The sequence below is a fragment of the Mesoplodon densirostris genome, chromosome 19, assembly GCF_025265405.1.
Source record: "Mesoplodon densirostris isolate mMesDen1 chromosome 19, mMesDen1 primary haplotype, whole genome shotgun sequence".
Lineage (NCBI taxonomy): Eukaryota > Metazoa > Chordata > Mammalia > Artiodactyla > Ziphiidae > Mesoplodon > Mesoplodon densirostris.
The window spans coordinates 17,227,841-17,254,841 of NC_082679.1; the positions used below are offsets into that span (position 1 = coordinate 17,227,841).

At 37.8% G+C, this 27,001-nt stretch overlaps 1 protein-coding gene across 4 annotated transcripts in view; it reads right to left on the reverse strand.

Annotated features, from left to right (window-relative positions):
* LSM14A (LSM14A mRNA processing body assembly factor) overlaps positions 1-27,001 on the reverse strand; it is a 55,538-nt gene that overhangs the window by 25,755 nt on the left and 2,782 nt on the right. For all 4 annotated transcript variants that reach the window (XM_060085169.1, XM_060085168.1, XM_060085171.1 and 1 more), the window contains exons 2-3: positions 12,821-12,984; positions 10,014-10,143 (exon numbers count right to left, since the gene is read on the reverse strand). In XM_060085169.1, the coding sequence (XP_059941152.1) occupies positions 10,014-10,143; positions 12,821-12,984 (294 nt within the window). The remainder of the gene's footprint in view (positions 1-10,013; positions 10,144-12,820; positions 12,985-27,001) is intronic.

The following is a 27,001-nucleotide window of genomic DNA, read 5'->3' on the forward strand; positions in this document are numbered from 1 at the left end:
AATGGTACATTCAACACCAACATTAAGGTTCAATTATCTTAACACCAAGTATCTGCACAAATAGCCAAATAAGCAGACAGGTCTATGAAGAGCTTTTCCAGCATTTCCAAAGCAGTGGACAATGGACTCCAGTCCATTTTAATGCCTCCCCTCAGTACAGTATTGTGGGGCTGCATTCTGCCTAAAGCAACCACAAAAAGTTCTGGTAATATGAGGAACAAAATCCCTCGAAAGGACCTTTGCTATGCTAGGTTATGTCAATCTTCTTTTCTACATTTCTTCAGAATTTATGGATCAATCACTTTCCATATGCTGTGCTCTCTTCTTAATATTTAATCTACATAGGTTTTCTCTAGCAGGAACTGTTTCAATAGCCCCTCTTCCCCCACCTCTAAATCCAATATAAAAGTGGTACTGAGAATAATCTTTTATGAAACAAAAATAATCACATCACTACAGTGCTTAGGACTCTCTGATGGCTTTCCACTGCCCTCAAGAAAAAAGTTCAAACTATTTACCTTAGTTTATAAGGTCCTCCCCCTTATCTGCCTACCTTTTTTCTCATTACTCATTTACACCTCTCTATTCCACAACAGAAGTTTAACTATCTGCTTTTAAATTACTTGAAGATTATGATCATGTTCCTCACATCTTCTAATCTCCAAGCTAAGCAACTCTAGTTCCTTCAACAATTACTCATCTTCACATGCTCTTTAAGCCTTGCCTCTTTTGACTTCTCCTAATTTAATGAATTCTAGTTGTTCATATCTCTCTTAAAACGGGGCATCAGAACTCAGCAAAGTACCTCAGACAATAAGAACGAATGGGACTCCTTTAGAGGTGTAATTCATTCAGGCTGCAGTCCCAGCCAGCTAAGGAGGGGCCTAACATAACCTCCCACAACATCCCCAGAAATGTTGAGACTACTGCTCTCAATAATTCTGTGGGATGCTGAATCTATCCCATTATCCCTAGTATTTCTGGGTAATGACCAAGACATAAACCACTCTGATGATGTGTATTCAACCTCCATCCTGCTCTGACTCAACCTCCCACTGCTTGCGCCTGCCGCCCCCCCCCCCCGCCACCCAACCCCATGAGCAAACTCTTCTATATCCTCCGTCTCTTTTCTGAGTTCCCGGTCATACTACACCCACCTCCCTCATACCATTGCTGCTATTGATTTACCTCAAATTATTTTTTATGTATAGTGTGAGACAGGGGTCATTGCTAATTTTTTCCAAATAGATATCCAGCTGCTGCAAGATCATTTGTTAAAAAGATTTCCCCTTCTATCCACAGGAAAATAAAAGTGAAATTTATAATCATCATTCACAAAACAAAACAAAACAAAAAAGATTTCCCCGTCTCCATCGAACTGCACTGGCATCTTTGTTTTAAATCAGCATTTAAGTAGGTCTATTTCTGTACTCTCTATTCTTTACCCTGGTATATTTGTGTATTCTTTTCTTTCTTTTTTTTTTTTTTTTTAGCGGTACGCGGGCCTCTCACTGTTGTGGCCTTTCCCATTGGGGAGCACAGGCTCCGGACGCGCAGGCTCAGCAGCCATGGCTCACGGGCCCAGCCGCTCCGCGGCATGTGAGATCTTCCTGGACCGGGCATGAACCCGTGTCCCCTGCATCGGCAAGCGGACTCTCAACCACTGCGCCACCAGGGGAGCCCTATTTATGTATTCTTATATCAATAATTCCCTGCTCTGAATCTTGAAATTGGGTGTATACCTCAAACTTCCTCTTTCTTCAAGAGTAGTTTGGCTATTACAGATTTTGTATTTCCATACAAATATTAGAATCAGCATGTCAATTTCTATTTTTAAAGTGTGATGGGATTTTGATCAGGATTGTGTTCAACCTGTAAACCAATTCTGGGGAAAGTGTCATCATAAAAATAATATTGAATATTCTAACCCATAAGCATGGATTAACTCTCCATTTATTTAGATCTCTAAATTCTCTCAGCAGTGTTTTGTGATTTTTATTGTAGAGCAGAGTTTTCTCAACTTCAGCACTACTGACGTGTTGGGCCAGATAATTTTTTGTTGTGAGGGATTGTCCCATGCATTGTAGGATGTTAAGTAGCATCCCTGGCCTCTACCCATTAGATGCTAGTAGTATCGCCCAGTTGTGACAAACAAAAATGTCTCCAGGCATTACCAAATGTCCCCTGAGGGAGGGGGTTAAAATGAACTCCCCTCCACTGAGAAACACATAGAGATTTTAAAATGCTATCTTTTGTTACATTCATTCCTGGGTATCTGATGTTATTGGTGCTATTGTAAGCTGTGTTGCATTTTATATTTCATTTACCAATAATTTGTTCTAGATCAGCAAACTTTATCTGTAAGTAGCCAGATGGTAAATAAAATATTCTAGGCTTTTCAGGCCATATGCTCTCTGTTATAACTATACAACTCTGCCCTTGTAGTGTAAAAGTAGCCACAGACCACATGTAAATAAATGGGTATGGCTGTATTCCAGTAAAACAGGAGGCTGGTGGGATTTGGTCCACAGGCCATAGCTTACCAAATTGTCTGTTCTGAATACAAAAATACAGTTGATTTTTGTATATTTACCATGTATTCCCTTACCATGCTAAATTCACTTAGTCATTCCAGTAGCTTGAATATTCCTTTGCATTTTCTACATACACAATCATGTCACCTTCAAATAATGACATTTTTAGTTCTGCCTTTCCAATCTCTAAATCTTTTATTTATTTTTTTCTTGCCTCACTGGACTGACTAGGACCTCTAGAACAACACTACATGAAATAAGACAATTCTTTCGCTTTATTCCTTACCTCAAGGGAAAAGCATTCATTATCCCACCATTATGTGTGTAAGCTTTTCATTTCACTGATCAGATTAGGAAATTCCCTCCTATTCCTTAGTTGTTGATAAATGGGTATTGAATTTTACCAAATGCCTGTTCTGTATCTCTTGGGATTGCAGTTTTTCTCCTTTATTCTGTTAATGTGGTAAATTACCAACGATTTTCAAATGTTAAAACATCTTTGCATTCCTGAGATGTCATTATGTAATATCCTTTTTATGAACTGCTGGCTTCCACTGCTAATACTATGTTAAGGATTTTTACATTATATGTTCAGGGAAATTAGCTGCAATTTTATTTTCTTGTATTGATTTCATTTAGATACCATTTAGGTTTTGGTATCTCAGCTTGCCTTGGTTATCTGGTTAGGAAGTGTTCTTCCTTTATTCTCTCAAAGAGTTTGTGTAAGATTGGTAAAATTATTTCTTCCCTAAATGGTAGAATTTATCAGTAAAGCAAATAGTCTAGAATTTTCTTTACAGAAGATTTTAAATTAGTTTCAACTTCTTTAACAGGGTGATACTGAGATTGTACTTCCTCCTGTGTTGGTTTAGGAAAGTTGTATTTTCAAGGAATTTGTCTATTTCATCTGAGATGTCAAATCTGTTGACATAAAGTTGTTCACAATATCTTCATACTATCCTTTTAGGATCTATAGTGATGCCTACACTTTCATTCTTTTTTTTTTTTTTTTTTTTGCAATACGCAGGCCTCTCACTGTTGTGGCCTCTCCCATTGCGGAGCACAGGCTCTGGACGCGCAGGCTCAGCGGCCATGGCTCACGGGCCCAGCCACTCTGCGGCATGTGGGATCTTCCCGGACCGGGGCACGAACCCGTGTCCCCTGCATTGGCAGGCGGACTCTCAACCACTGCGCCACCAGGGAAGCCCCTACACTTTCATTCTTGATATCAGTATTTGAGTCTTCTTTTTTTCCTTGTTTAGTCTTGCTAGGGGCTCATTAATTTTATGAAATTTTTCCAAGAACCAGCTTCTGGCTTTGATGATGTTATATATATATTTTGACTTGTTTCTATTTCCTTGATTTCTGCTTTAAATTTTTTCTTCCTTCTAGTACTTTTGGGCTAATTTTCTTTCCTTTTTTTTTTTAGCTTCTTAATAAGCTGGCAGCTTAGAGCACTGATTTTAAAATATTCTTGTTTTCGGGGCTTCCCTGGTGGTGCAGTGGTTGAGAGTCCGCCTGCCGATGCAGGGGACATGTGTTCCTGCCCCGGTCCGGGAAGATCCCACATGCTGCGGAGTGGATGGGCCCGTGAGTCATGGCCGCCGAGCCTGCGCGTCCGGAGCCTGTGCTCCGCAACGGGAGAGGCCACAACAGTGAGAGGCCCGCGTACCACAAAAAAAAAAAAAAAAAAAAAAATCTTGGTTTTCTTATATATGTATTTAAAGGTATGAAATTTCCACTAAGCAATGCTTAAGCTCCACTCACAAATTTTGACATGTTGTACTTTATGATCATTATATTTTAAAATATCTTATTTCCCCTATGATTTCTTCCTTAATTCATCAGTGATTTTTGTAAGTTTGCTCAATTTCTGTATTGAGCAAACAGAAATATACTATTTGTATATTTTTCAAGTTATCTTTATTAATTCCAAATTTAATTTCTTTGTGGTTTGAGAAGATACCACGTATGATTTCAATCCTTCTGAATTTAATGTAACTCGTTTTATGGACCAGGATTTGATCTATCCCATTGATTGATCAATATTTACTTAAAAGAATCTACATTCTGCAATCGTTGGTGTTGGTGTACTATTTTATAAAAGTTACATACACATTTAGGATTGTTACAGCTTCCTGATGTACTGTTATGAAGAATCTTTCTTTATCTTTGGCAGCACTCCTGATCTTTAAGCTGCTTTGTCTAATGTTAATTTTCCTAACAGTTTTCTTGTTATTAGTGTTTGTATGGTATGTCATGCCTTTTTCTGTTCTTTAACTTTCTGTCTTTTAATTCATCTCTTGTAAACATCACATAGCAGGGTTTTTAAAAAAAAATTCAGTTTGATGATCTCTGCTTTTTAACTGGAATGTTTAATTCCTTTATACATTACCAAAGTAGATATATATATTTATTTATTTATTTATTTAGGCTGTACCACGTGGCATGAGAGATTTTAGTTCCCTGACCAGGGATCAAACCTGTGCCCTCTGCAGTGGAGGCAGGGAGTCCTAACCAATGGACTGCCAGGGAATTGCCCCCAAGTAGATCTTTAACAATTCTTTGTCTGTCATCCTAAACGCATGAAACACGCTCCTGGTTTATGCTAACTTTATTTATTTATTTATTTATTTTTGGCTGTGTCAGGTCTCAGGTGCAACACATGGGATCTTCATTGTGGCATGTGGGATCCTCCGCTGCAGTGTAGGCTCCTTGTTGCAGCGTGTGGGCTCCAGAGCACGTGGGCTCCGTAGTTGTGGCATGTGGGCTCTCTAGCTGTGGCCCGTGTGCTCAGTAGTTGCGGTGTGCGGGCTTAGTTGTCCCGCGGCATGTGAGATCTGAGGTCCCCGACCAGGGATCGAACCCGTGTCCCCTGCATTGGAAGGCAGATTCTTAACCACTGGACAACCAGGGAAGTCCCTATGCTAACTTTAAAGTTCATAAGCATGTTAAGTATTCATTAAAGTCAGTGATTAAAAATTAATGTGTACAAAACACTAGAGACCTAAGAGAATCACTGTCCAATATGGTTCTGCTATTAAAGCAGCTAAAATGTACCCACTGGCTGAACCCATGTCCAGCCAATATGCCTCCATCTTGCCCACAAGAGTAGTATGAGACTTAGCATGTCATGGCTATTTTGATGCTTCAGTTTATTGTGAGATAATTAATTTTTCCTAATTAACGTCAGTAATGACCTAATCTTTGCACATAAAAATTATTTGTGCATCTGCTTAAAAAAAACAACAGTACTTAAATTCTATGCAGTGCATCATTCCTTTCAAAGTATGAGAGTATCTCTTTCTTCACAATCTTGCCAAAACAGAATATATTCAAACTTTTGGGTTTTTGTCAAATTGATAGTGAGAAATGGTGTCTTGGTGATGACTTAAGTTGTATATCTCTTATCATGAGCAAGATTTAAGCATCTTTCTATGTTTAAGCGCCGTTTGTATTTATTTTTTTCTGAAAAAGGCAAAGTCAGTTTCTAATCTTTACAAATTTTTCTGTTGGATTGTAGAGCTTTATTTTTAGAAGCTCTTTAGATATTCAGGATATTAACCCATCACGATATAAATTGCAAATAAGGGCTTCCCTGGTGGTGCAGTGGTTGAGAGTCCGTCTGCCGATGCAGGGGACACGGGTTCGTGCCCCGGTCCGGGAAGATCCCACATGCCGCAGAGCGGCTGGGCCCATGAGCCATGGCCGCTGAGCCTGTGCGTCCGGAGCCTGTGCTCTGCAACGGGAGAGGCCACAACAGTGAGAGGCCCGTGTACCGCAAAAATAAATAATTAAATAAATAAATAAACTGCAAATAAAACTATGAAAATTAAAATAGAAAAAATTCCCCCCAAACAGCAATAGTGTAATCTTGATTTATTTAAACTTTCTCTTTACATCAGAATACTAGGCACAGAAAATGAAAACAAGAGGCTTAAATAAAAATCTGGCTTAATTTTACCAACACAAACTATATCTAAGGTAATTCCGTTTCTAAAAAACATCTGCCACCTTAATCAATGCTACAGTTTTCCTCATCCTCGTTTAACTACTTCTAAATACCATATATAGTTCTCTAATTAGCCACTCCAAAAACTGTTCTGCTAGTATGAAAATCAAACAATCAAAAATAATCTGTCACTGCAAAAATTAAGTCTACCCACATGGAAAACACAAGCAAAACCTTCTACCTTTTTGACACCCAAAGAACACTAAACCAGCAACCCCCAATATCAAAACTAGATAAAAGCATTTATAAGGAATATGTATTTCACCACCACAAAATACTTTGATTAGAGGAGCAGGATGTGAAGAATAGCAGAAGCAGTATTTATTATGTAGATACTTTGTGCTAGACCCTGTTCAAATGCATTACACATATTAAGTTATGCAAACTTCACAGTAATGTAGAAGGTAAGTACAATAATCCAAATGTTAGCTAACTATTCAACTTAGTGAAAGGAGTCTCAAAAGGATAATATAATTTGCAATTGTCCCTTATCTGAATCCTCAGAATAGAATTCTAACAGTTATAACTAACGTAGAGTATATCTTGATTTAACATGTATAAGCAACATTGATCTTCACTTGACTAGGATTAGGAGGTACGTGGACGAAAGCTACCCTATTTCACCAATCCAACAATAAATCTGAAAGTAATTAAATATTTAAATTTTGATTAGAGATGAATGTCTGGGTTACAACCCACCCCCCAACAAAAATAAATAAATTTGAAAAATGTCAAACCTGTGTCAAAATTGAAAGAGGAGTACACTGAATATCAATATATTCCTCCATCTAGCTCACCAACTACTAACATCTTGCCACGCCTATTCCATTTCTTCATTTCTTCATGTTATGATATACACACTTCTCTTTTGCCTATATAGACTACAATCAGTTTGCCTCCTCACCCTCAAATACTTCAAAATCGTCTCCCCAAAACAGACATTCTCTCATATGGTTAACCACAATACCATTACCACATCTAAGAAAATGAACAATAACACCACCCAACATTTAGTCCTTACTCAAAGTTCCTCAGTAGTCCCTAAAACATTCTTTATTATCAACTTTTCCTAAAACTCGGGATCCAGTCACATATTATATTTCGATGCTATGTCTCTTCAGTCTTCCCAAGTCTAAAACAATCCCAGGACTTCCCTGGTGGCGCAGAGGTTAAGAATCCGCCTGCCAACACAGGGAACACGGGTTCGAGCCCTGGTCCGGGAAGATCGCACATGCCGCGGAGCAACTAAGCCCGTGCGCCACAACTACTGAGCCTGCGCTTTAGAGCCCGCTCGCCTAGAGCCCATGCTCCTCAACAAGAGAAGCTACCGCAATGAGAAGCCCACGCACCACAACGGAAGAGTAGCCCCCGCTCGCCGCAACTAAAGAAAGCCCGTGCACAGCAACAAAGACCCAACACAGCCAAAAATAAATAATAAATAAACTAATTAAAAAAAAAAAAAAAGATCGAATGCAATTAAAAAAAAAAAGTCTCGCTGCCTCTGTTCTTTACAACATTGAATCCTTTGAAGAGCCTGGCATTCTGAATATATATCTCAATTTCTTCATGATTAGAGTCTGCATTTTCAGCAAGAATACCACAGAAGTGAAGTTGTTTACCCCCCTTCCCCCGTATCATCACATCAGGAGAATTATAATCATTAATTATGGCAATGCCAAACTTGACAACTTAATTAAGATGGTGACCATTAGATCTCTCCATTATAAAGGCACATTTTCTCCCTTTGGAATTAATAAGTAAACTGTGGGATGATACTTTTAAGATCATTTAAATATCCTGTTCCAACACCATTCACCCAATGATTTTAGCATCCACTGATAATTCTTGTTAATTATTTCACTAGAGATTACAAAATGGTGATTTTCTATGTCCACCACTCTTTCTATTTATTAGCTAGTGTTATTCTAAAAGCATTGTTTCCTCTTTTTCCTCTTCTTTTTAAAAGGGGCCTAGATCCCTTTTAGCGGGGAGAGGTATTTAGAAAGCAAGAACTGGGTTTATACATGTTCTTTGCTACTGGGTATCATTGCTTCCAGGCCCTTCCTATGAGCAGAGTCAGGAAACAACCAGTTTTTAAAAAATGAGTTCACACCCATATCTCCAATTCACATTCACCACCATAGCATTCTTCTTTACCTTTCCCCATTCCATATTTATATCTCCCTTCTCCAAGGTAAGAATACCATTTCTCAACAACATCAATAGATTACTCATTTGCCCTATCCTATAATACATACAAAATAGTTTCAAAATTAACACCACCAAGGGCTTCCCTGGTGGCGCAGTGGTTGAGAGTCCGCCTGCTGATGCAGGGGACACGGGTTCGTGCCCCGGTGTGGGAGGATCCCACATGCCACGGAGCGGCTGGGCCCGTGAGCCATGGCCGCTGAGCCTGCGCGTCCGGAGCCTATGCTCCGCAACAGGAGAGGCCACAACAGTGAGAGGCCCGTGTACCGCAAAAAAAAAAAAAAAAAAAAAAATTAACACCACCAATACCACTACCAATAATAAACCCTAAGTCAAGTTTGTTTTTAATAGTTGTATTTATTCCTACAAGATATCTTACTAAGAGTGTAAAAATTTACTTGAATTCTTATTTCTGTGTGGTTATGTTACCTGATATATACTTAGTACCAGTTGTTTCTGTTTGTATTCATTCAATTTTTGGATTTACTTTTTTCCCATTGTTTTTTATTTTGTGAATAAGTAAAACATTTACATACTTGGAAAGTCACAACTATATAAAAATATTCATAGAAAGGAATTAATTTTAACAAAACCTGTTAACATACTAATGAGTTTCAAGATAAACCTGAAACTGGATTTGTGATCAGTGAAATAAACTGATAAGTGATTATTTCAATGGAATTAAAAAAGATTAAGGGCTAGAGTTTGAGATTTAAAACTCTTCTTTACTGTAGAAATTTCAGTAAAGGTGTACTTGAGAGCTAAAATGCACAACTATAAAAATAAACACAAAAAAATCTGATGTGATTATACCTAGCTTTTGTACATGATAACCTTTGTCCTCCAGTCATAACTAGGACTGTTATTAGCCTAGCCCTCCGATATTTTCTCCTTATAGTGTTATATATTGATATTGCTCCCTAATAATGGCATTATCTCTGCTTCCCTTTTTGAAAACCCACAATGTTGGAAAAAATGCTTATTTTAAATGGATGTATCTTATGTAAGTTTAAAATAACATTCAATAAAATTTGGTAATTGGATATATGTAGATTTTTTTTTAAATGTTAGCATTCTAAGAGATGGCCTTTATAGAACCACTAATCATTAAGGACATTAAAATAAAGTCTTTAAAATAATAGGCTACAAAAGGAACACCAAACAATATGTCTGAAAATTTGTGGTTTTATATATCTTTGTGGTAAAGACAGGGAAATATACAAAAAAGAAAGAAAAAAAAGGAAAAAAGCACAACATACCAACACCAACAGCCCCAAACTGCTGCCCGACTAATGAACTTGGACTGAACTGACTGTATGTTGGCATCCTGCCGAAAGGTCCATAGGAGCCCACTGACTGGAATGAAGAAGTAGATGAGCCTAGTGAAGACTGAAGAAAAGATCACGGGTTAATTTTCCAGGCTCTAAACAATATGTATATAATGGAAAGAAATTCGGATATTTACATTTTAAAGAAAACTATTAAATTACAACTACTAGACACAAAAGCAATTATAACAACTTGCAACACGCATTTAATGTTAAAACAGCTGAATAACCTGATTGCAGTATGTATATACATGTGTCAGTTGTACGCAATGTGATTTATAAATGCTTTTTTCTACAATGAACTCCTCCTCTGAGTTCAGTTTTACAACAGATTTAGGAAAGAACCAAAGAAAAGTTACCCGAATAAGTAAACTAACTTTGCTTAAAGAGAAAATATGAGAAAAATCAAATTTCATTATAGTACTAAGTTTCAGTCTGGTGGTGACATAATAAGTAAGACATCTCACTTTTGATTTTACTCTTATTTTCAATCACTTGAGGTATACTATTAAATTTATGGGAAAGAAATGCAGAAACAAACTATCCTGTACAAAACCACCTACCACTTACACTTTTAAATACAGTTATTATTACGTTAAAGAACACTTTATAAAAAGCTTCTTACTAAACCTAAAAAAAAAATAAATATATTAATATGTATATATATACATTAATTTATCTTAACATAAAATGTTTTATAAATATGAAGTGTACTAACAGCCACCAGGATACAAGTTCACTGATGGCAGAACCCTGTCTGTATGTTTGCTGCTAGTATCAGACATATGGCAGGTATTCAATAAATACTACTGAATGAATGAATCAAAAGATCAAAAGCCAAAATTTACAGTGGTTGGAAGAAGTTTTTTAAAATCATTTTGAATTGTGCTCTCTAGGTTATTGTCATTCCATAAAACTGATTGATTAAAGAAGTTGTTCTCTGCAGAGTTATCAAAAGATATGAGAGTCCGATAACATCACTCTTCGGTGTAGGCAGCTATTTCTATGAGAATGTGTCTCCTCTCCCTCCATTTAAGAAGTTCGCATTTTCTCAGGATTCTTTCAGACTTAATTCCTCAAAAGTAAGACTTATAAAGCAGGGGATAGATAAGATTAGAGAATTTCTCCAGTTTATGTTGCAAGAACCAAATTTATTATTTCCTAAAAAGCTTATCTTATATTCAGAAAAATAGTAAGTAAATGTTAAAAGGTACTTTCTCTTTTTTTCCCATTTTAATTTTATATAGCACTTAATATTTTCTTTAGAAGAGTTCATTAGGTATTTCCTTTTAATAGCTGGAAGGCACATTCTATGCAAGACAATAGATAGTTTAATAGTCAGTTTTGTGAAAACCTAAGATTTTTATCACTCACAGCATAAAAAAGAGGAAGTTAAAAAAACCCAACAAGCATATTTTACTGCAAATGACCAAAGACTTTTGACAAGAAAAAACCTTGAGAAGAAAATGGATTCAGCAGGAAAAACATATGGGGGCCACAAAGTTTTTAATCATCTATGCCAGTAACTAAAAATACTCATGTTAACCTGCCTTCCTCTGCTGCTATAGTAGAAATTCAGAGTTTCTATGTGCTTCCAATTAACATATAAACAGGTACTATAATGAACATCTTAATTCATAATTTACAATCTTTTAGACATCATGTGTTTCTGTTTTAAATAAAATACACAAATTTTATAATTCCTCGGGCTTCCCTGGTGGCACAGTGGTTAAGAATCCGCCTGCCAATGCAGGGGACATGGGTTCAATCCCTGATCTGGGAAGATCCCACATGCCACGGAGCAACTAAGCTCATGCGCCACAACTACTGAAGCCTGTGCACCTAGAGCCCGTGCTCTGCAACAAGAGAAGCCACAACGAGAAGCCCGTGCACCGCAATGAAGAGTAGCCCCCGCTCACCGCAACTAGAGAAAGCCCGTGCACAGCAACGAAGACCCAACACAGACAAAAATAAATTAAATAACTGATAAATAAATAAATTAACTGATTAAAAAAACCCTTCTCTTAATGAGGATACTTAGGATTGTCTTCTTTAATACTTTATTTGGGAACTGAACAACGTATCTGTACATGTTAAATTCCTTTTATGTTTGTGCACTGCATGTATACTATGTAACAAACATATAATATATAATGTGATTTAGCATTTTTTCCGTTAAACTTAGTCATCTTACCTAAGAGTAGCCATCACCACCCTGGTTTGTAATATGAACCACGTGTGAATAGTATAGTGGCATGGATCCTGGATTCTAGAGCCAGAATTCCTGGGTCTGTTCAAATTATGGGTCTACTTCAATTTCCTCACTTATAAAAATCAGGATTATAAAAATGAGAATAACTATAGTACCAAGCTGAGAGGGTGTTGTGAGGACTGTCCTATTATATGTGCAGTGCTTTGAATAGTGCTTCTTATAAAGTCAGATCTCAATAAATGTTAGCTATTTTAACCATTGTTGAAATCAGAAAGTATCTTATGACAAAAATTAATTCCTCAGCTATTTCTTACTCTATTTAGTCCCAACTTATTATCTAAAGAGAAAAACCTGGGTGAGAACATTATCCAGTTATTTTGGGTATCCAGATAACTAGAAAATGGTAATAAGCTATATGAACATCTATTTGAGAAAATTTAAAAAACAAAAACAATGAGAGGCAAAATCCAAGGCTAGTTATGTGCATGAAATTTACTTGAACTCCAAGACAAATTTACTATGTTACCTGAACGATAGCTGGGTCCTGAGGCAAAGAACATTGTGGTTTTGGTGGCTCACAAACAGTGAGGTCTTTAATATCACTCCCACGGAATATAATGTATTCAAAGACTTCATCTCGAGGTGGTATTGGACGATCTGTTGGTCTGTCTTCTGTACCAAAGGACCGAACTGGTGAGAAAACAGAGGATATGAGATACATGTCTACTCACTGTATTCAGGTAGTGCCTCTTACAGTGCACTGTTTCAAGTACTAAACAGCAGTTCTTAAATGCCATCCATGAGAAAGTATTCATTAATTTGTAGCTAAGTAAATTTTTTTTTCTTAAGTGGAAAACAGAGTGGGTTTTGCATAGAGCTAAATGTGTTCAATTTAAAAGACTATTGGTGGGGCTTCCCTGGTGGTGCAGTGGTTAAGAATCTGCCTGCCAATGCAGGGGACACGGGTTCAAGCCCTGGTCCGGGAAGATCCCACATGCCGCGGAGCAACTAAACCCATGTGCCACAACTACTGAGCTCTCGTGCCACAACAACTGCAGCCCGCGTGCCTAGAGCCCGTGCTCCTCAACAAGAGAATCCATTGCTATGAGAAGCCCACGCACTGCAATGAAGAGTAGCCCCCGCTCAGCACAACTAGAGAAAGCCAGCGCAGCAACAAAGATCAATGCAGCCAAAAATAAATAAATAAAAATAAAAGTTCCCTTAAAAAAAAAAAGCTACCATACAGCAAAAGAGAGAAAATGAAAAAGTATGAAAACAGAGACCATGAAGAATGATTTGCACACACTAAGAGTTTGAGAAACAGGCTCTAATGATGGAAACTGATTTGATCAGATTTAATGTTTTCAACAGACAGTTCTTGTAGCGTTATAAAGAATAAGTTAATTAGAAGAGCAATGAGAAGGGAACACATGTCTGGAAGATAACAGAACAAATGAGAGGTGGTGAAGGTTGAAACCTGGACATTGAGAGTGGAAAGAGAGAAGGCCAGACAAACACAGAAAAGGTAGAAAATTACTAGTACTATTCTGCTACAAAACATTTCAATACATGAGTTAGCTCATGTGCAACTGGTTAGTAAGGGAATTATGTCAGTACAGTCAAAAATCACATGATTTCTTCCCTAATTTTTTTAACCTGTTATTTTTATTTATTTATTGCACTTTAGGGGGCAGCAGCCAAACAAAGAAAGCCACAGAGTAAGAGTATATGATGCCTAATCACCCCAAGTTTCCTCTTGGCTCAATTTGGCTATGTAATCAGTCTTATAAGTGCTTATTGCATGGTTCTGCCTGATCCTGATGCACTCTTTCATTGTCTCCAACAGCAGATTCAACTCTTTTTTATACTTTCTTCCACCAGGCTACCTTACATTTTTTTCTTTCAAGCTGGCAGACGACTTCATTGTTAGGTATACTTCACCAGCATTTTTGTTAATACTATCATTTCCATTCATTTTCTTTTTTTCTTTTTTTTTGGCCGCGCCACTTGGCTTGCAGGATCTTAGTTCCCGGACCAGGGATTGAACCTGGGCCCCAGCAGTGAAAGCGCCAAGTCCTAACTAACCACTGGACTGCCAGGGAATTCCCTATTTTTCTTAATTGTGGTAAGAATACATAACGAGATCTACCCTCTTAATAAAATTTTAAGTGTACATCACAGTATTGTTAATTATAAGCAGAGCTCTACAACTTTACCACTTTGCTTAACTGAAACTTTATACCCATTGAACCACAGTGTATCATTTCCTCCTACCCCTAGCCCCTGGCAACCACTATCCTCCAGAATTTTTTCTTCTGTGACTTGGAAAATAAAATGAAAAAGGAAGCAGAGGGCCAGTTTGGAAATTACTGGGCAAGTGCTGGTGAAAAGGTACCTAAAGAAAGAGGTCAAAATATAAAGATTTATCAAATGTAATTTCTTACTTAGAATTCTACAACTCTGTCCACATTTTTTCAAAATAGACTGCTATATTATTTGTAACATCAAATAATATATTTGATATACAATAATATATTGTATATTAGGTAAATATACAATAACATTAAACATGCTATGTATGAGGCAGATTATAAAACTATTATTTTCAAAAGATTACAACTATCTAAAATAAAAACATATATGTGAGTGACATCATGGAAGATGGTAGAGTAGGAAGATCCAGGAATCGGTCCCTCCACCCAAACAACTATTGGGCTGGCAAACAGTCTGAATTAACCTTTTTGGAACTATGGAATCTAGTCAAATGCCTGTAGCATCCAAGGGAGCACCTAATGAAGAAAGAGGCCAGTAATCTTTGGTGAATTTTGGCATTTTGCAGAGTAGCTGGCTATTACCATTCATCATCTCCCATCTCAGTCAAGGGCAGCTATGGGGACAGTGGCCCATGTTTCTGGTGCAGCTTGCTGATGCCAGGTGGGCAACAGGGATCCTGTCCTCCAAAAAATTAGGGTTGTATGACATGATCTGCCTGAAAATTCACTGAGGGGCCAGCACAGAGGCTGGCCATTGTTTCAACCCTCAAGGGTAGGGCACAAGTGGCTTCCCTAGTAGTGCTGGTGAAGGCATTTAGAAGAGTTAGCATATCCCTTCCCCCCTCAACAACAGCAGAATGTACATTATTCTAAATTGCACATGGAACGTTTTTCAGGACAGACCAAATTTTAGGCCAAAACCAACTCTCAATAAATTGAAAAGGATCGAATTTTATGAAGTATTCTCTCTGACCACAGTGGAATGAAGCTAGAAATTAATAATAGACGGGAAACTGGAAAATTCACAAGTACGTGTAAATTAAACTGACTCTTAAAGAACCAATAAGTCAAAGAAGAAATCACTAGGGAAATTAAGAAAAATCTGAAGACAAATGAAAAAGAAAATACCACCTGCCAAAATTAGGGGATGTAGAGAATGCCATACTCAAGCAGGAAATTTATAAATGCTATACTAAAAGAATCTCAAATGATCTTTATTAAGAAACTAGAAAAAGAGCAAACGAAACCCAAATCCAGCAGAAGGAAGGAAAGAAATTATACTGGATTAGGGCTGAGCTGAACAACATAGAGAACAGAAAAACAGAATCATCAAAGCCAAAAATTGGTTCTTTGAAAAGATCAACAAAATAGACAAACCTTTAGCTAGACTAGACTGACTAAAGAAAAAGATGAGCATATGTAAATAATTAAAATCAGATGAAAACAAGGACATTACTACCAACCTTATAGAGATTAAAAGACTCAGGAGAACACTACAGACAATGTATACCAACAAAATAGATAATCTAGACAAAAAAGAAAAATTCCCAGAAACATACAAATTACCAAAACTAACTCAAGAAGAAATAGAAAATCTCAACAGATCTTTAACAGGTCCAACAAGAGACTGGACCAGTAATCAAAAACCTCCAAAGAACCAGGTCCAGTTTCACTGGTGAATTTTACTAAACATTTTAACATCAATCCTACTCAAACTCCTCCAAAAAAACAGAAGAAAAGGGAACACTTCCTAACACATTCTATGAGGCCAGCATTACCCTGATACCAAGGTCAGACAAAGATACTGTAAGAAAACTACAGACCAATATCTCTTATGAATACAGACACAAAAACCCTCAACAAAATACTGGCAGACTGAATCCAACAGTACATTAAAAGGACTATAAACCATGACCAACTGGGATTTTATTCTAAGAATGCAAGGGTGGTTTAACACACAAAAAAATTCAATGTAATATGCCACATTAATAGACCAAGGTGGGGGGAACGCCACAGGTTTACTGCAATAGATGCAGGAAAAGCAGCTGTTAAATTTAACACCCTTTCATGGTAAAGACACTTAGCAAACTAGGAAAAGAAGAAAACTTATTTTACATGCTAAAGGGCATATATGAAAAACCCACAGTTAACATCACATTCAATGGTGAAAGACAGAAAACATTCCCCTCAGAACAGAAATAAGACAAGGATGTCCACTTTCACCACTGCTATTCAACAATGTACTAGAGGGCTTCCCTGGTGGCGCAGTGGTTGAGAGTCCGCCTGCCGATGCAGGGGACACGGGTTCGTGCCCTGGTCTGGGAGGATTCCCGCACGCCACAGAGCGGCTGGGCCCGTGAGCCATGGCCGCTGAGCCTGTGCGTCCGGAGCCTGTGCTCCGCAACGGGAGAGGCCACAGCAGTGAGAGGCCCACGTACCGCAAAAAACCCCCCAAAAAACAATGTACTAGAAGTCTTAGCCAGCACAATTAGGCAAGAAAAAGGAATAAAAGGCATCCAAATAAGAATGAAGTAAAACTCTTTTTGCAGATGACACGATTCCATATATAGAAAAGTCCATAAAATCTATTTTTAAAAAAACTACTAGAGCTAATAAATGAAGTCAGCAAATTACAGGTACAACATCAGCACAAAAATCAGCCATGTTTCTACATACCAACAATGACCAATCCCAAAAGGAAACTAAGAAAACAATCCCACTTACAACAGCATCCAAAGGAATAAAATATCTAAGAATAAATTTAACCAAGGAGGTAAAAAACTTGTACGCTAACAATTACAAAATGTTGCTGAAAGAAATTGAAGACCTAAATAAACGGAAAGTCATCCCAGGTTCATGGATTGGAAGACTTAAGATGACAATGCTCCCCAAAGTGATCTACATACTCAGTGCAGTCTCTATCAAAATTACAATGGCCTTCCCCCTTCCCCCAGAAATGGAAAAGCTAACTCTCAAATTTATATGGAACTTCAAGGGAGCCTGAATAGACAAAAGAATTTTGAAAAAATTGGAGGACTCATACTTCCTGATTTCAAAACCTACTACAAAGCTATAGTAGTCAAAATAGTGTGGTACTGGCATAATGACAGACATATAGATTTATGGGATGGAATACAGAGTCCAGAAATAAACCCAAACATCTATGACCAATTAATTTTAGACAAGGGTCCAAGACTGTTCAACAGGGATAATAGAACAGTCTCTTCAAAAAATGTTCTGGGACAACTGGATAACCAAATGTGAAAGAATAAGGGTGAAATCGTACCTTACTCCATATACAAAAATTATCCCTAAGTGGGTGTGATATTGAGATATGGTAAGAAATACATATATATATATATATATGTCTTTGTCTCTAGCTCCTGGCCAGAGTGCCTAAAACTTCTCTAATTTCCTAAGAGATAAAGGTACTAAGAGCATCTTTTGTTCTAATGTTTGGTCTTTGACCCTGGTTTCTGACATAGAGCTCCTAAATCTCTTGGCATTTCCTGGGTGATATCAGAGCATCTTTTGCTCTAATGAGGAGACTCTTGGTGAACTCCTGGATAGCTTCAGGAAGGGGGCTGGACGAGCTTGAAACTTTCAGCCTCACCTCCCACCCTCTAAGGAGGGAGAGGGACTTGAGATTGAGTTAATAATTGATCACACCTATGTGATGAAGCCTCCATAAAAATCTGTAAACTATGGGGTTTGGAGAGCTCCCTGGCTGGTAAAGATGTGGAGGTGCTGGGAGAGTGATGTGCCTACAGAAGGCACGGAAGCTCGGCACTACTTCCCACATTTTGCCCTATACATCTCTTTCATCCGACTGTTCCTGAGTTGTATCCTTTTATAATAAACCAGTAATCTAACAAGTAAACTGTCTCCTGAATTCTCTGCGCTGTTCTAGCAAATGATCAAACCAAGGAACGGGTTGTGGCAACCCCCAATTTATAACCAGTTGGTTAAAAATACAGGTCACAAGCTGGGACTTGAGACTGGTGTGGGGAGTGGGTGGGAGGAAGTCTTATGGAACTGAGCCCTTAACCTGTGGTATCTGACACTAACTTCAGATAGACAGTGTCAGAATTGAGTTAAATTGCAGGACACCCAGTTGGTGTCCAAGGAGTTGGAGAATTGACTGATGTGGGAAATCCCCCCCCCACCCACAATTTGGAAGCCAGAATGGAGGAGAAACACAGAATTTTTCTTTTAGTGGGTCAATGACCTAAATATAAGAGCCAAAACTATAAAAATATTAAGAGAACATAGGAGTAATCTTTATGACCCTGAATTTGACAACGGATTCTTAGATTTGACACTAAAAGCAACAGCAACAAAAGAAAAAAAACAGATGAATTGGACTTCATAAAAATTAAACCCTTCATAAAAATTAAACCCCTTCTTAAACAGTATTAAGAATATTATTACTGAGCCTGCACGTCTGGAGCCTGTGCTCCGCAATAGGAGAGGCCGCGATAGTGAGAGGCCCGTGCACCGTGATGAGGAGTGGCCCCCACTTGCCACAACTAGAGAAAGCCCTCGCACAGAAAGGAAGAGCCAACACAGCCATAAATAAATAAATTAATTAAAAGAATATTAAAAGACAAGCTATGAAATAAGAGAAATGTTTGTAAGTCATATATAAGCATTTAATATGTAGAATATATAAAGAACTCAATAAATTGTTAAAGACAAACAATCCAATTAAAAATGAGCAAAAACTTGGAGACACTTCTCAAAAGAAGATATACAAATAACCAACAAGCTCATGAAAAGATGTTTAATATCATAAGTCATTATGGAAATGCAAATCAAAACCAACATGAAATACCACTTCACAACTACTAGGATGCCTTTAATAATAAAATCAGAAAATAACAAATATTGATGAGGATGTGGAGAAATAAAAATCCTTGCACACTGCTGGTAGAAATGTGAAATGGTGCAGCTGCTGTGGAAAATAGCTCGGTGGTTCCTCAAAAAACTAAACATATAATAACCAAATGACTCAGCAATTTCACTCATATATAAAAAACCTATGTCCACACAGAAATGAATGTTTCAAGTAGTATTATTCATAATAGTCAAAAGTTGGAAACAACCCAAATGCCCACCAACAGATGAACAGATAAATTGTTTTACACACACACACACACACACACACACACACACACACACACTATCCAGCCATAAAAAGGAACAAACTGCTGATACATGTTACAGCTAGAAAGAAGCTCCAAAGCATTATGCTAAGTGAAAGACGACAGACACAAAAGTCACCTATTATACAATCCCTTTTACATAATATACCCAGAATAGGAAAAGCCAGAGAGACAGAAAGCAGATTAGTGGTTACTGAGGAAAGGCGGGGAAATGGGGAGGGAATTACTTAATGGGTAAGGGGTATTTTCCCAAGGTGATGAAAAAGTTTTGAAATTAAGAAGTAGTGGTTACACAACACTGTGACTAAACTAAATGCCACTGAATCATACACTTTATAATGGTTAATTGTATATTATATGAATTGCACATCAATAACATACACAGGGACTTCATTGGCAGTCCAGTGGTTAAGACTCCACACTTCCACTGCAGGGGGCACAGATTCAAGCCCTGGTCTTCCTGGTACGGAAACTAAGATCCCACATGCCGGCTTCCCTGGTGGCGCAGTGGTTGAGAGTCTGCCTGCCGATGCAGGGGACACGGGTTTGTGCCCTGGTCCGGGAAGATCCCACATGCCACGGAGCGGCTGGGCCCGTAAGCCATGGCCGCTGAGCCTGCGCGTCTGAAGCCTGTGCTCTGCAACAGGAGAGGCCACAACAGTGAGAGGCCCGCGTACTGCCAAAAAAAAAAAAAAAAAAAAAAAAATCCCACATGCCACACGGTGAGACAAAACAAAAGCAACCCCCCCCACACCTCCCTACAAATATAGCTGGTAAGAGAATACACAAAGTGATAATAATAGTTGGATCAGAATGTTAAAACTAGGGGTGGTTGTCCTCTATATTCTCAACTTCATCATGTTGTTACCTTGCTTTAATAAGTATTCTAGTTTTTCTTATTCCCCAAACTAGAAAAGCCCAAATTTTAGGCCAGTGTTCAAAAGAGGGGGAAGTAGGGAAAATACTTTTTTTTTTCTGTTAGTCTTAAAAGAATATAATCAATTCCCCACTCTGGCTACAAATAGCAAAGATTTATTAATAAAAATGTATACCATGATACTCTTTTTTTAAAAAAGAGATAGGGTCAAAGTTCTGGCAAAATCATTTATCTAAAATATCTCTACCTCTAAATCAAGGCAAGCTCAAATATCACACTGTCAAACCTGGTTAACAGTATAGTAACACCCATACCCATAGTCATAGTACATGACTACAGGGAAGAGCTATAGTGACCAAATTCCCAATACAATACCTCCATTATAAAATACCAAAGCTTTCTAAGTTTAAATGATAAATATGTCCAGAGTTAAGTATGGTTATCATCCTCAAAATAACATTAATATTTTCCAAAAGCCTTAACTTTTTTTAAAAAGTCTTTACTGAATTTGTTACAATATTGCTTCTGCTTTATGTTTTGGTTTTTCAGCCCCCCAGAGGCATGTGGGATCTTAGCTCCCTGACCAGGGACTGAATCTGCACCCCCTGCAATGGAAGGCGCAGTCTTAACCACTGGACCACCAGGGAAGTGCCAAGTCTTAACTTTTGGACACAAACTAAAAATTATAAATTAGGCTCTAATACTGATTGATAAAGAAGAAAAATAAGTCTGTTGAATACTAAAATGGGAGAGCAATAAACAAAAGGTTGAATTATTCAAGAAATGTCCAAAAGTTAGTTGCAAAACTAAGGCTAAGTTCAAATGGAAATCTAGAATAACATTTACAGTGTAGTTTTTTTAAAAAATATTTTTTAATTTATTTATTTAATTTATTTATTTTTGGCTGCGTTAGGTCTTCATTGTTGCGCGCGGGCTTTCTCTAGTTGCGGTGAGCAGGGGCTACTCTTTGTTGCAGTGCACGGGCTTCTCACTGCGGTGGCTTCTCTTGTTGCAGAGCACGGGCTCTAGGCACATGGGCTTCAGTAGTTGTGGCTCACGGGCTCTAGAGCGCAGGTTCAGCAGCTGTGGCACATGGGCTTAGTTGCTCCGCGGCATGTGCGATCTCCCCACATCAGGGCTCGAACCCGTGTTCCCTGCATCGGCATGCGGATTCTTAACCACTGCGCCACCAGGGAAGCCCCATGATGTAGTCTTAAAGTTAAAACTCCTGTCAAGTATCAGTTGTAAGACCTGGTCCCAGACACTTACCCAAACTTAAGTTCCAACCAAGCTCATTATTCTCCATACACGGAGCAGGTTTTTTGTCCTCTACCAAAACAACTCCCCACATCTGACCTACCCTAAATTTCAGCTTGGATACTACTTGTATTCATCATGGTTCTCCAGGGAAACAGAACCAACAGGATGAACGTATACACACACAGACACAGAGAGATTTATTTTAAGAAATTGGGCTCATGTGAAAATCCAAAATGTGCAGAGTAGGCCAGCAGGCTGGAGACCTGGAGAAGAGTTGTGTTTGAGTCCAAAGGTGGTCTGCTGGCAGAATTCCTTCTTGCTCAGAGGAGGTCAGTCTTTGTTCTATTAGGGCCTTCACCTTGACTGGATGAGGCCCACCCATGTCCCACATCATGGAGAGTAAATATGCTTTAAAGTCCAGTAATTTAAATATTAATCTGGTTCAAAAAACACCTTCAGAAAGGTCCAGAATATCTGACCAAATATCTGGGCACTGTGGTCCAGCCAAACTGACACACTAGCCATCACACAACTCCACCAGTAATATTCCCAGATGGAAGTAACACTTTCAATTGTGCCGTATATTGCTCATCAGTCAAGTAGACTGAGAATAGGAACCAACCACTGAATTCAGCAACATGGAAGTCTTTGGTAACCTTAATGTAGACAACTCCTTCAAGAAGCTCTGGTGCAGAGGGAAGGAGGGAAATGGGGCAGTAGATTACAAAGAAGAACTGCATTAAGAGTAGTAGTGCTTTTTTGTTGTTGCTGTTTTTAAGATGGGTGAAATAACAGCGTATCTGTGAGTAGACAGGAAGGATCTGGTAGAGAAAGAAAAACTGAATACATAGGTGAGATAGAGTAGAGAACTGCTAGAGCAATGTCCTTGAATCATCAAGAAGGGATGAAATCTTGCACAAGTGGAAGGGTGGCCTTAGAGAAAACAGTTTATCTATATTGACCAGAGAAAAGGAGAGGTTTGGAGCAGATGCAGGTAACTAGGTACATGTGGGATGAGTTGATAAAAATTCTCTTCTGTTTGCTGTTCTCTTCTCAATTAAATAGGAAGCAAGGTTCACAGGCTGAAAGTGAAGATGGGGGAAGAAGTGGTGGAAGTCTGAGGAAAACAAGGAACGGAATAGTCAGGCAGAAAAATGGAACGAATGGACTATGGAAATACAGTATATATATATATGGGAAGTAGCCATGACTGCTGGGCTTAGTGAACATAAATGTACAGTGAAATTGGCCAGCATGTCTGTGTTGACACTTGTACAAGAAAGTGGGAGAGGGAAAGGGGGATTGACAGTATATGCTCTGTACTGACTGTAACAACTCCTTGTGGAATTAAAGCAGGAAGTAAAGTTATGAGGGGAGTGTGGGGCAGTGAAAGGTAGTAAGATCAACAGACTATAGACTACAATAGATCTGAATGACTGATGGAGTTGGGGTACCTAGACAAAGATGGAGACAGTGGTTGGAAATAAGACTGAGATAGCTACTCTCTCTTAAGCACCTACAATAAAAGTTAACTTTTGATATTATCTCATTTAATTCTGAGAATGACTCTGAAAGATGGGCGTTATTATTCTTATTTAAAAGATGAAGTTAAAGCTAAGGTTAAATTACTTGTCCAAGGTCAAAGAGCTACTAAGTATTCCAACTGGCCTTTTGGGTCACATTTTCTTTCAGAAATGAACACCCCAGAAAACTAGAATAAAATTCTTGTGAATAAAATATTTTACAGACTAACTCACACTTTATCCATTAAAAAAACTTACTTCAATGATATCCAGTTTTTAAAATGGCTAACTGAAGTATTACTTTAAAGCATCATAGAGAAAATAAAAGGTAAATTGTTTCTATAGAAAGCACCTTCTATCATGGAGTAATAAATTCAAGTTAAACTGTCTACAGTTACTGCTATTATTACTTTGGCACTGAGTTAAATATAAAATTCTTGCTATGTGTCATGCACAGGTAAGATCTCTTTACTCTTAATATTTCCTTCCTTCTACTATTATTTTCTTCAGGCTTTATGTTGTTTTCTTTACTTCTGATTCAGAAAGTCATTGCTTATTTTACTCCACTGGAAAATGTACAGTTAGTTTTTGGCACTTGACCCGAGACTCCCAGAATTACCAAGAATTTCTGCGGACTATGTATGCAACAACAACAAACTGTTTCCAAGGCTCCGAGTTCTGGCAACCTCACTAAATAGGGTGACCAAAAGAAACTGCAACATTAAGTTTCACTAGATCTTTGCTGTTCTAGGTAGTGATTTTGTGAATTGCTAGATTTGGATCCCCAACTCATGCGAGAATGCAAGAAATCAATAAAGCACTTCACAGGCATTTCATCCATCACACAAAACTCTCCCACTCTCTGAAGTTTATGACTATGTGGCTAGTAAACAGTCAAGAAGTAGGTAAGCTATGCCAATGGGCAAGACTTAGCAGATAAGTAAGGAAATAATCCATTACCAATTTACCCGCTTTTATATTCCTCCACCAGTCACTTGATTTTAAAAACAAATCATTTTGGGCTTCCCTGGTGGCGCAGTGGTTGAGAGTCCGCCTGCCGATGCAGGGGACACGGGTTCGTGCCCCGATCCCGGAGGATCCCACGTGCCGCGGAGCGGCTGGGCCCGCGAGCCATGGCCGCGGAGCCTGTGTGTCCGGAGCCTGTGCTCCGCGACGGGAGAGGCCACAGCAGTGAGAGGCCCGCGTACAGAAAAAGAAAAAAAAAAAAAAAAAAAAAAAAAAACACAAATCATTTTAAAAGCAGCTGGCTTATATAATCATTCTTCTTCACAAAGTCTCTTTTCCTAATTCAGTGGCAACCTGGTTTCATTTGAGGGGTATATTATCCAGGTACAGCTAACTAAATATACGTTAGATAAGAATTTCATTTAATTTTATTTAAATACTTTTAAAATTTACATATATAATGTTTATAGAAAATGTAAACTTCCTCCAACTTTGAGATTCCCATAATTAGAAACCTTCAATAACTACAAGTATCCTTTTCATTTATTCAAATACTTACCAAGGGTCTGCTATGTGCCAGGCACTGTTCCAGGTACTGAGAATAGAGCAATGAATGAGACAAAACTCTCTGCCTTCACGAAGCTTCCATTCTGTGGGAAATCTCTTGGTATCCAGGATCTAGTATGTGTCTGGGCATCATATTCACAAAGACAGGTGCAAATACAATTGGAAGTATCCCACAAACTACTGATGCATGTCATCACTTTGCAATTCCCTCAAACGTCCTGAACTGATTCTTCTCTTAAATTTTAAATGAAAACTATAATTGAGCTTGAGTCATAAGGTGAAACTCTGTCTCCCCAACAATGTCATTTAAATCATGTCATAAGATTTTTTCCTCTTATATCCCTATTCTCCAAAATTTCTTACTGTTGGGGGAGGGAACATACCTATGTATTTTAATTTTAAAGAGAGATACAATTGTGAACATGGAATTTGGAGATATCCTCAAGAGACTTCTATAAGATTAATAAACTAAAATGCTAATTAACTTCCATTTATTCATTCATTTAATAAATATTCGTTCATCCCAGGAGCTCAGACTCTACGTGGGGAGCGAAGGTGGAGACAATAAACACATGCAAATCAACAAAGATGATTATGTGTAGGTCACGATCAGTATTAGGAAGAAAAAAACGCAGAGCTGTGACAAAGACTATAAGAAACAAACTACAGCCCAGGTTATCTACTAACATACTTAAACCTACATTAAAGTCTTTCTAGGTTGCCTTTAAAACTTCCTGACATTGATTCAGAAGATTGAGTATTAAAGTTCATCAAACTTACCTCAATTTCACTTTATAGAACTAGAGCTAGTCTGTGAAATCTCTAGCAGAAAATAAAAGACATCACCCATTCAGCAGTACCTCTGGGATTGGGCTTTTGATTATATACAGTGTGACCATACAATTTATTATCCAAACTGCAATATTTTCAAGAGAGAAAAGGGATGTTTTAACCATTACGCCAGAATAACAGGCACAAACAAGGACTTTCCACGAGGGCAAACCAGGCCATATGGTCACCCTAATTACATACTACTCAAACAGAACTAGTCCAAAATTTCAGGAGTATTTTATAGTTCCAGATGGATTTAAATTGTAAGTAATATCCAAGTAAAGAATCTAAATTATAATCTGGACCACATAAGCCAAGTGATGCCCTTACTAAATTTAAAGATTTAAATACCTCACAACATATACAAAATTAATTACAGGCGTATTATAGACCTAAATGTGAAAAGGCAAAATAAAAAAGTTTTGAAAAGATAATCAAAGTAACTCCATGACTTGGGATAGGGAAAAACTCCTTAAAAAAAAAGGAAAAGAAACACTAGCCATAATGAAAAAGAGTGATAAACATGTCTACATTAAAAGAACTTCTATTCACCAAAAGAAACCATTAAATGGGAAAAGAAACTTGTAACAGATACATCCAGCAAAGGATTCATATTCTAAATACTGAACTCTAGAAAAAAACATGCAATTCAATAGGAAAATGGGCAAAAGATTTCAAAGGCACTTCATGAAAAGATGAAATCCAAATGACCAAGATGTGAAAAGGTGTTCATCTCATTAGTAATCAGGGAGATTAAAACCAGGTACAAATACATACCCACCAGATTGCATAGAACTAAAACATAAAATACCTTATACTAAATATTATTGTTGAAGGATGTGGAACAACTATAACTTTCATATACTGTACTAATAATTGAAATAAAAACTAGTAAACAACTACTTTGGAAAACTGTTTGTCATTATCTAATAAAGACACACAATCCCCATGATCCTGCAATTCAAAGTATACACCATAAAGAAAATTACGTAAACATGCATCAGTAAACTCAAACACAAATGTTCACAAAGGCATTGTTCATAATTGCCAAAAACTATAAACAATTTAAACAACTGTAGAATATGCAAAACAACTGCAGAAATAGATAAACATATAATATGCATGATGGAATACTATCTCCCAACAAAAGCCAAAATAAATATATACAAGATGATTCCATTTATATAAAGTTCAAACACGGACAAAACGCTATCATTCAGAGATGTAAACTTAAGTGATAAAACT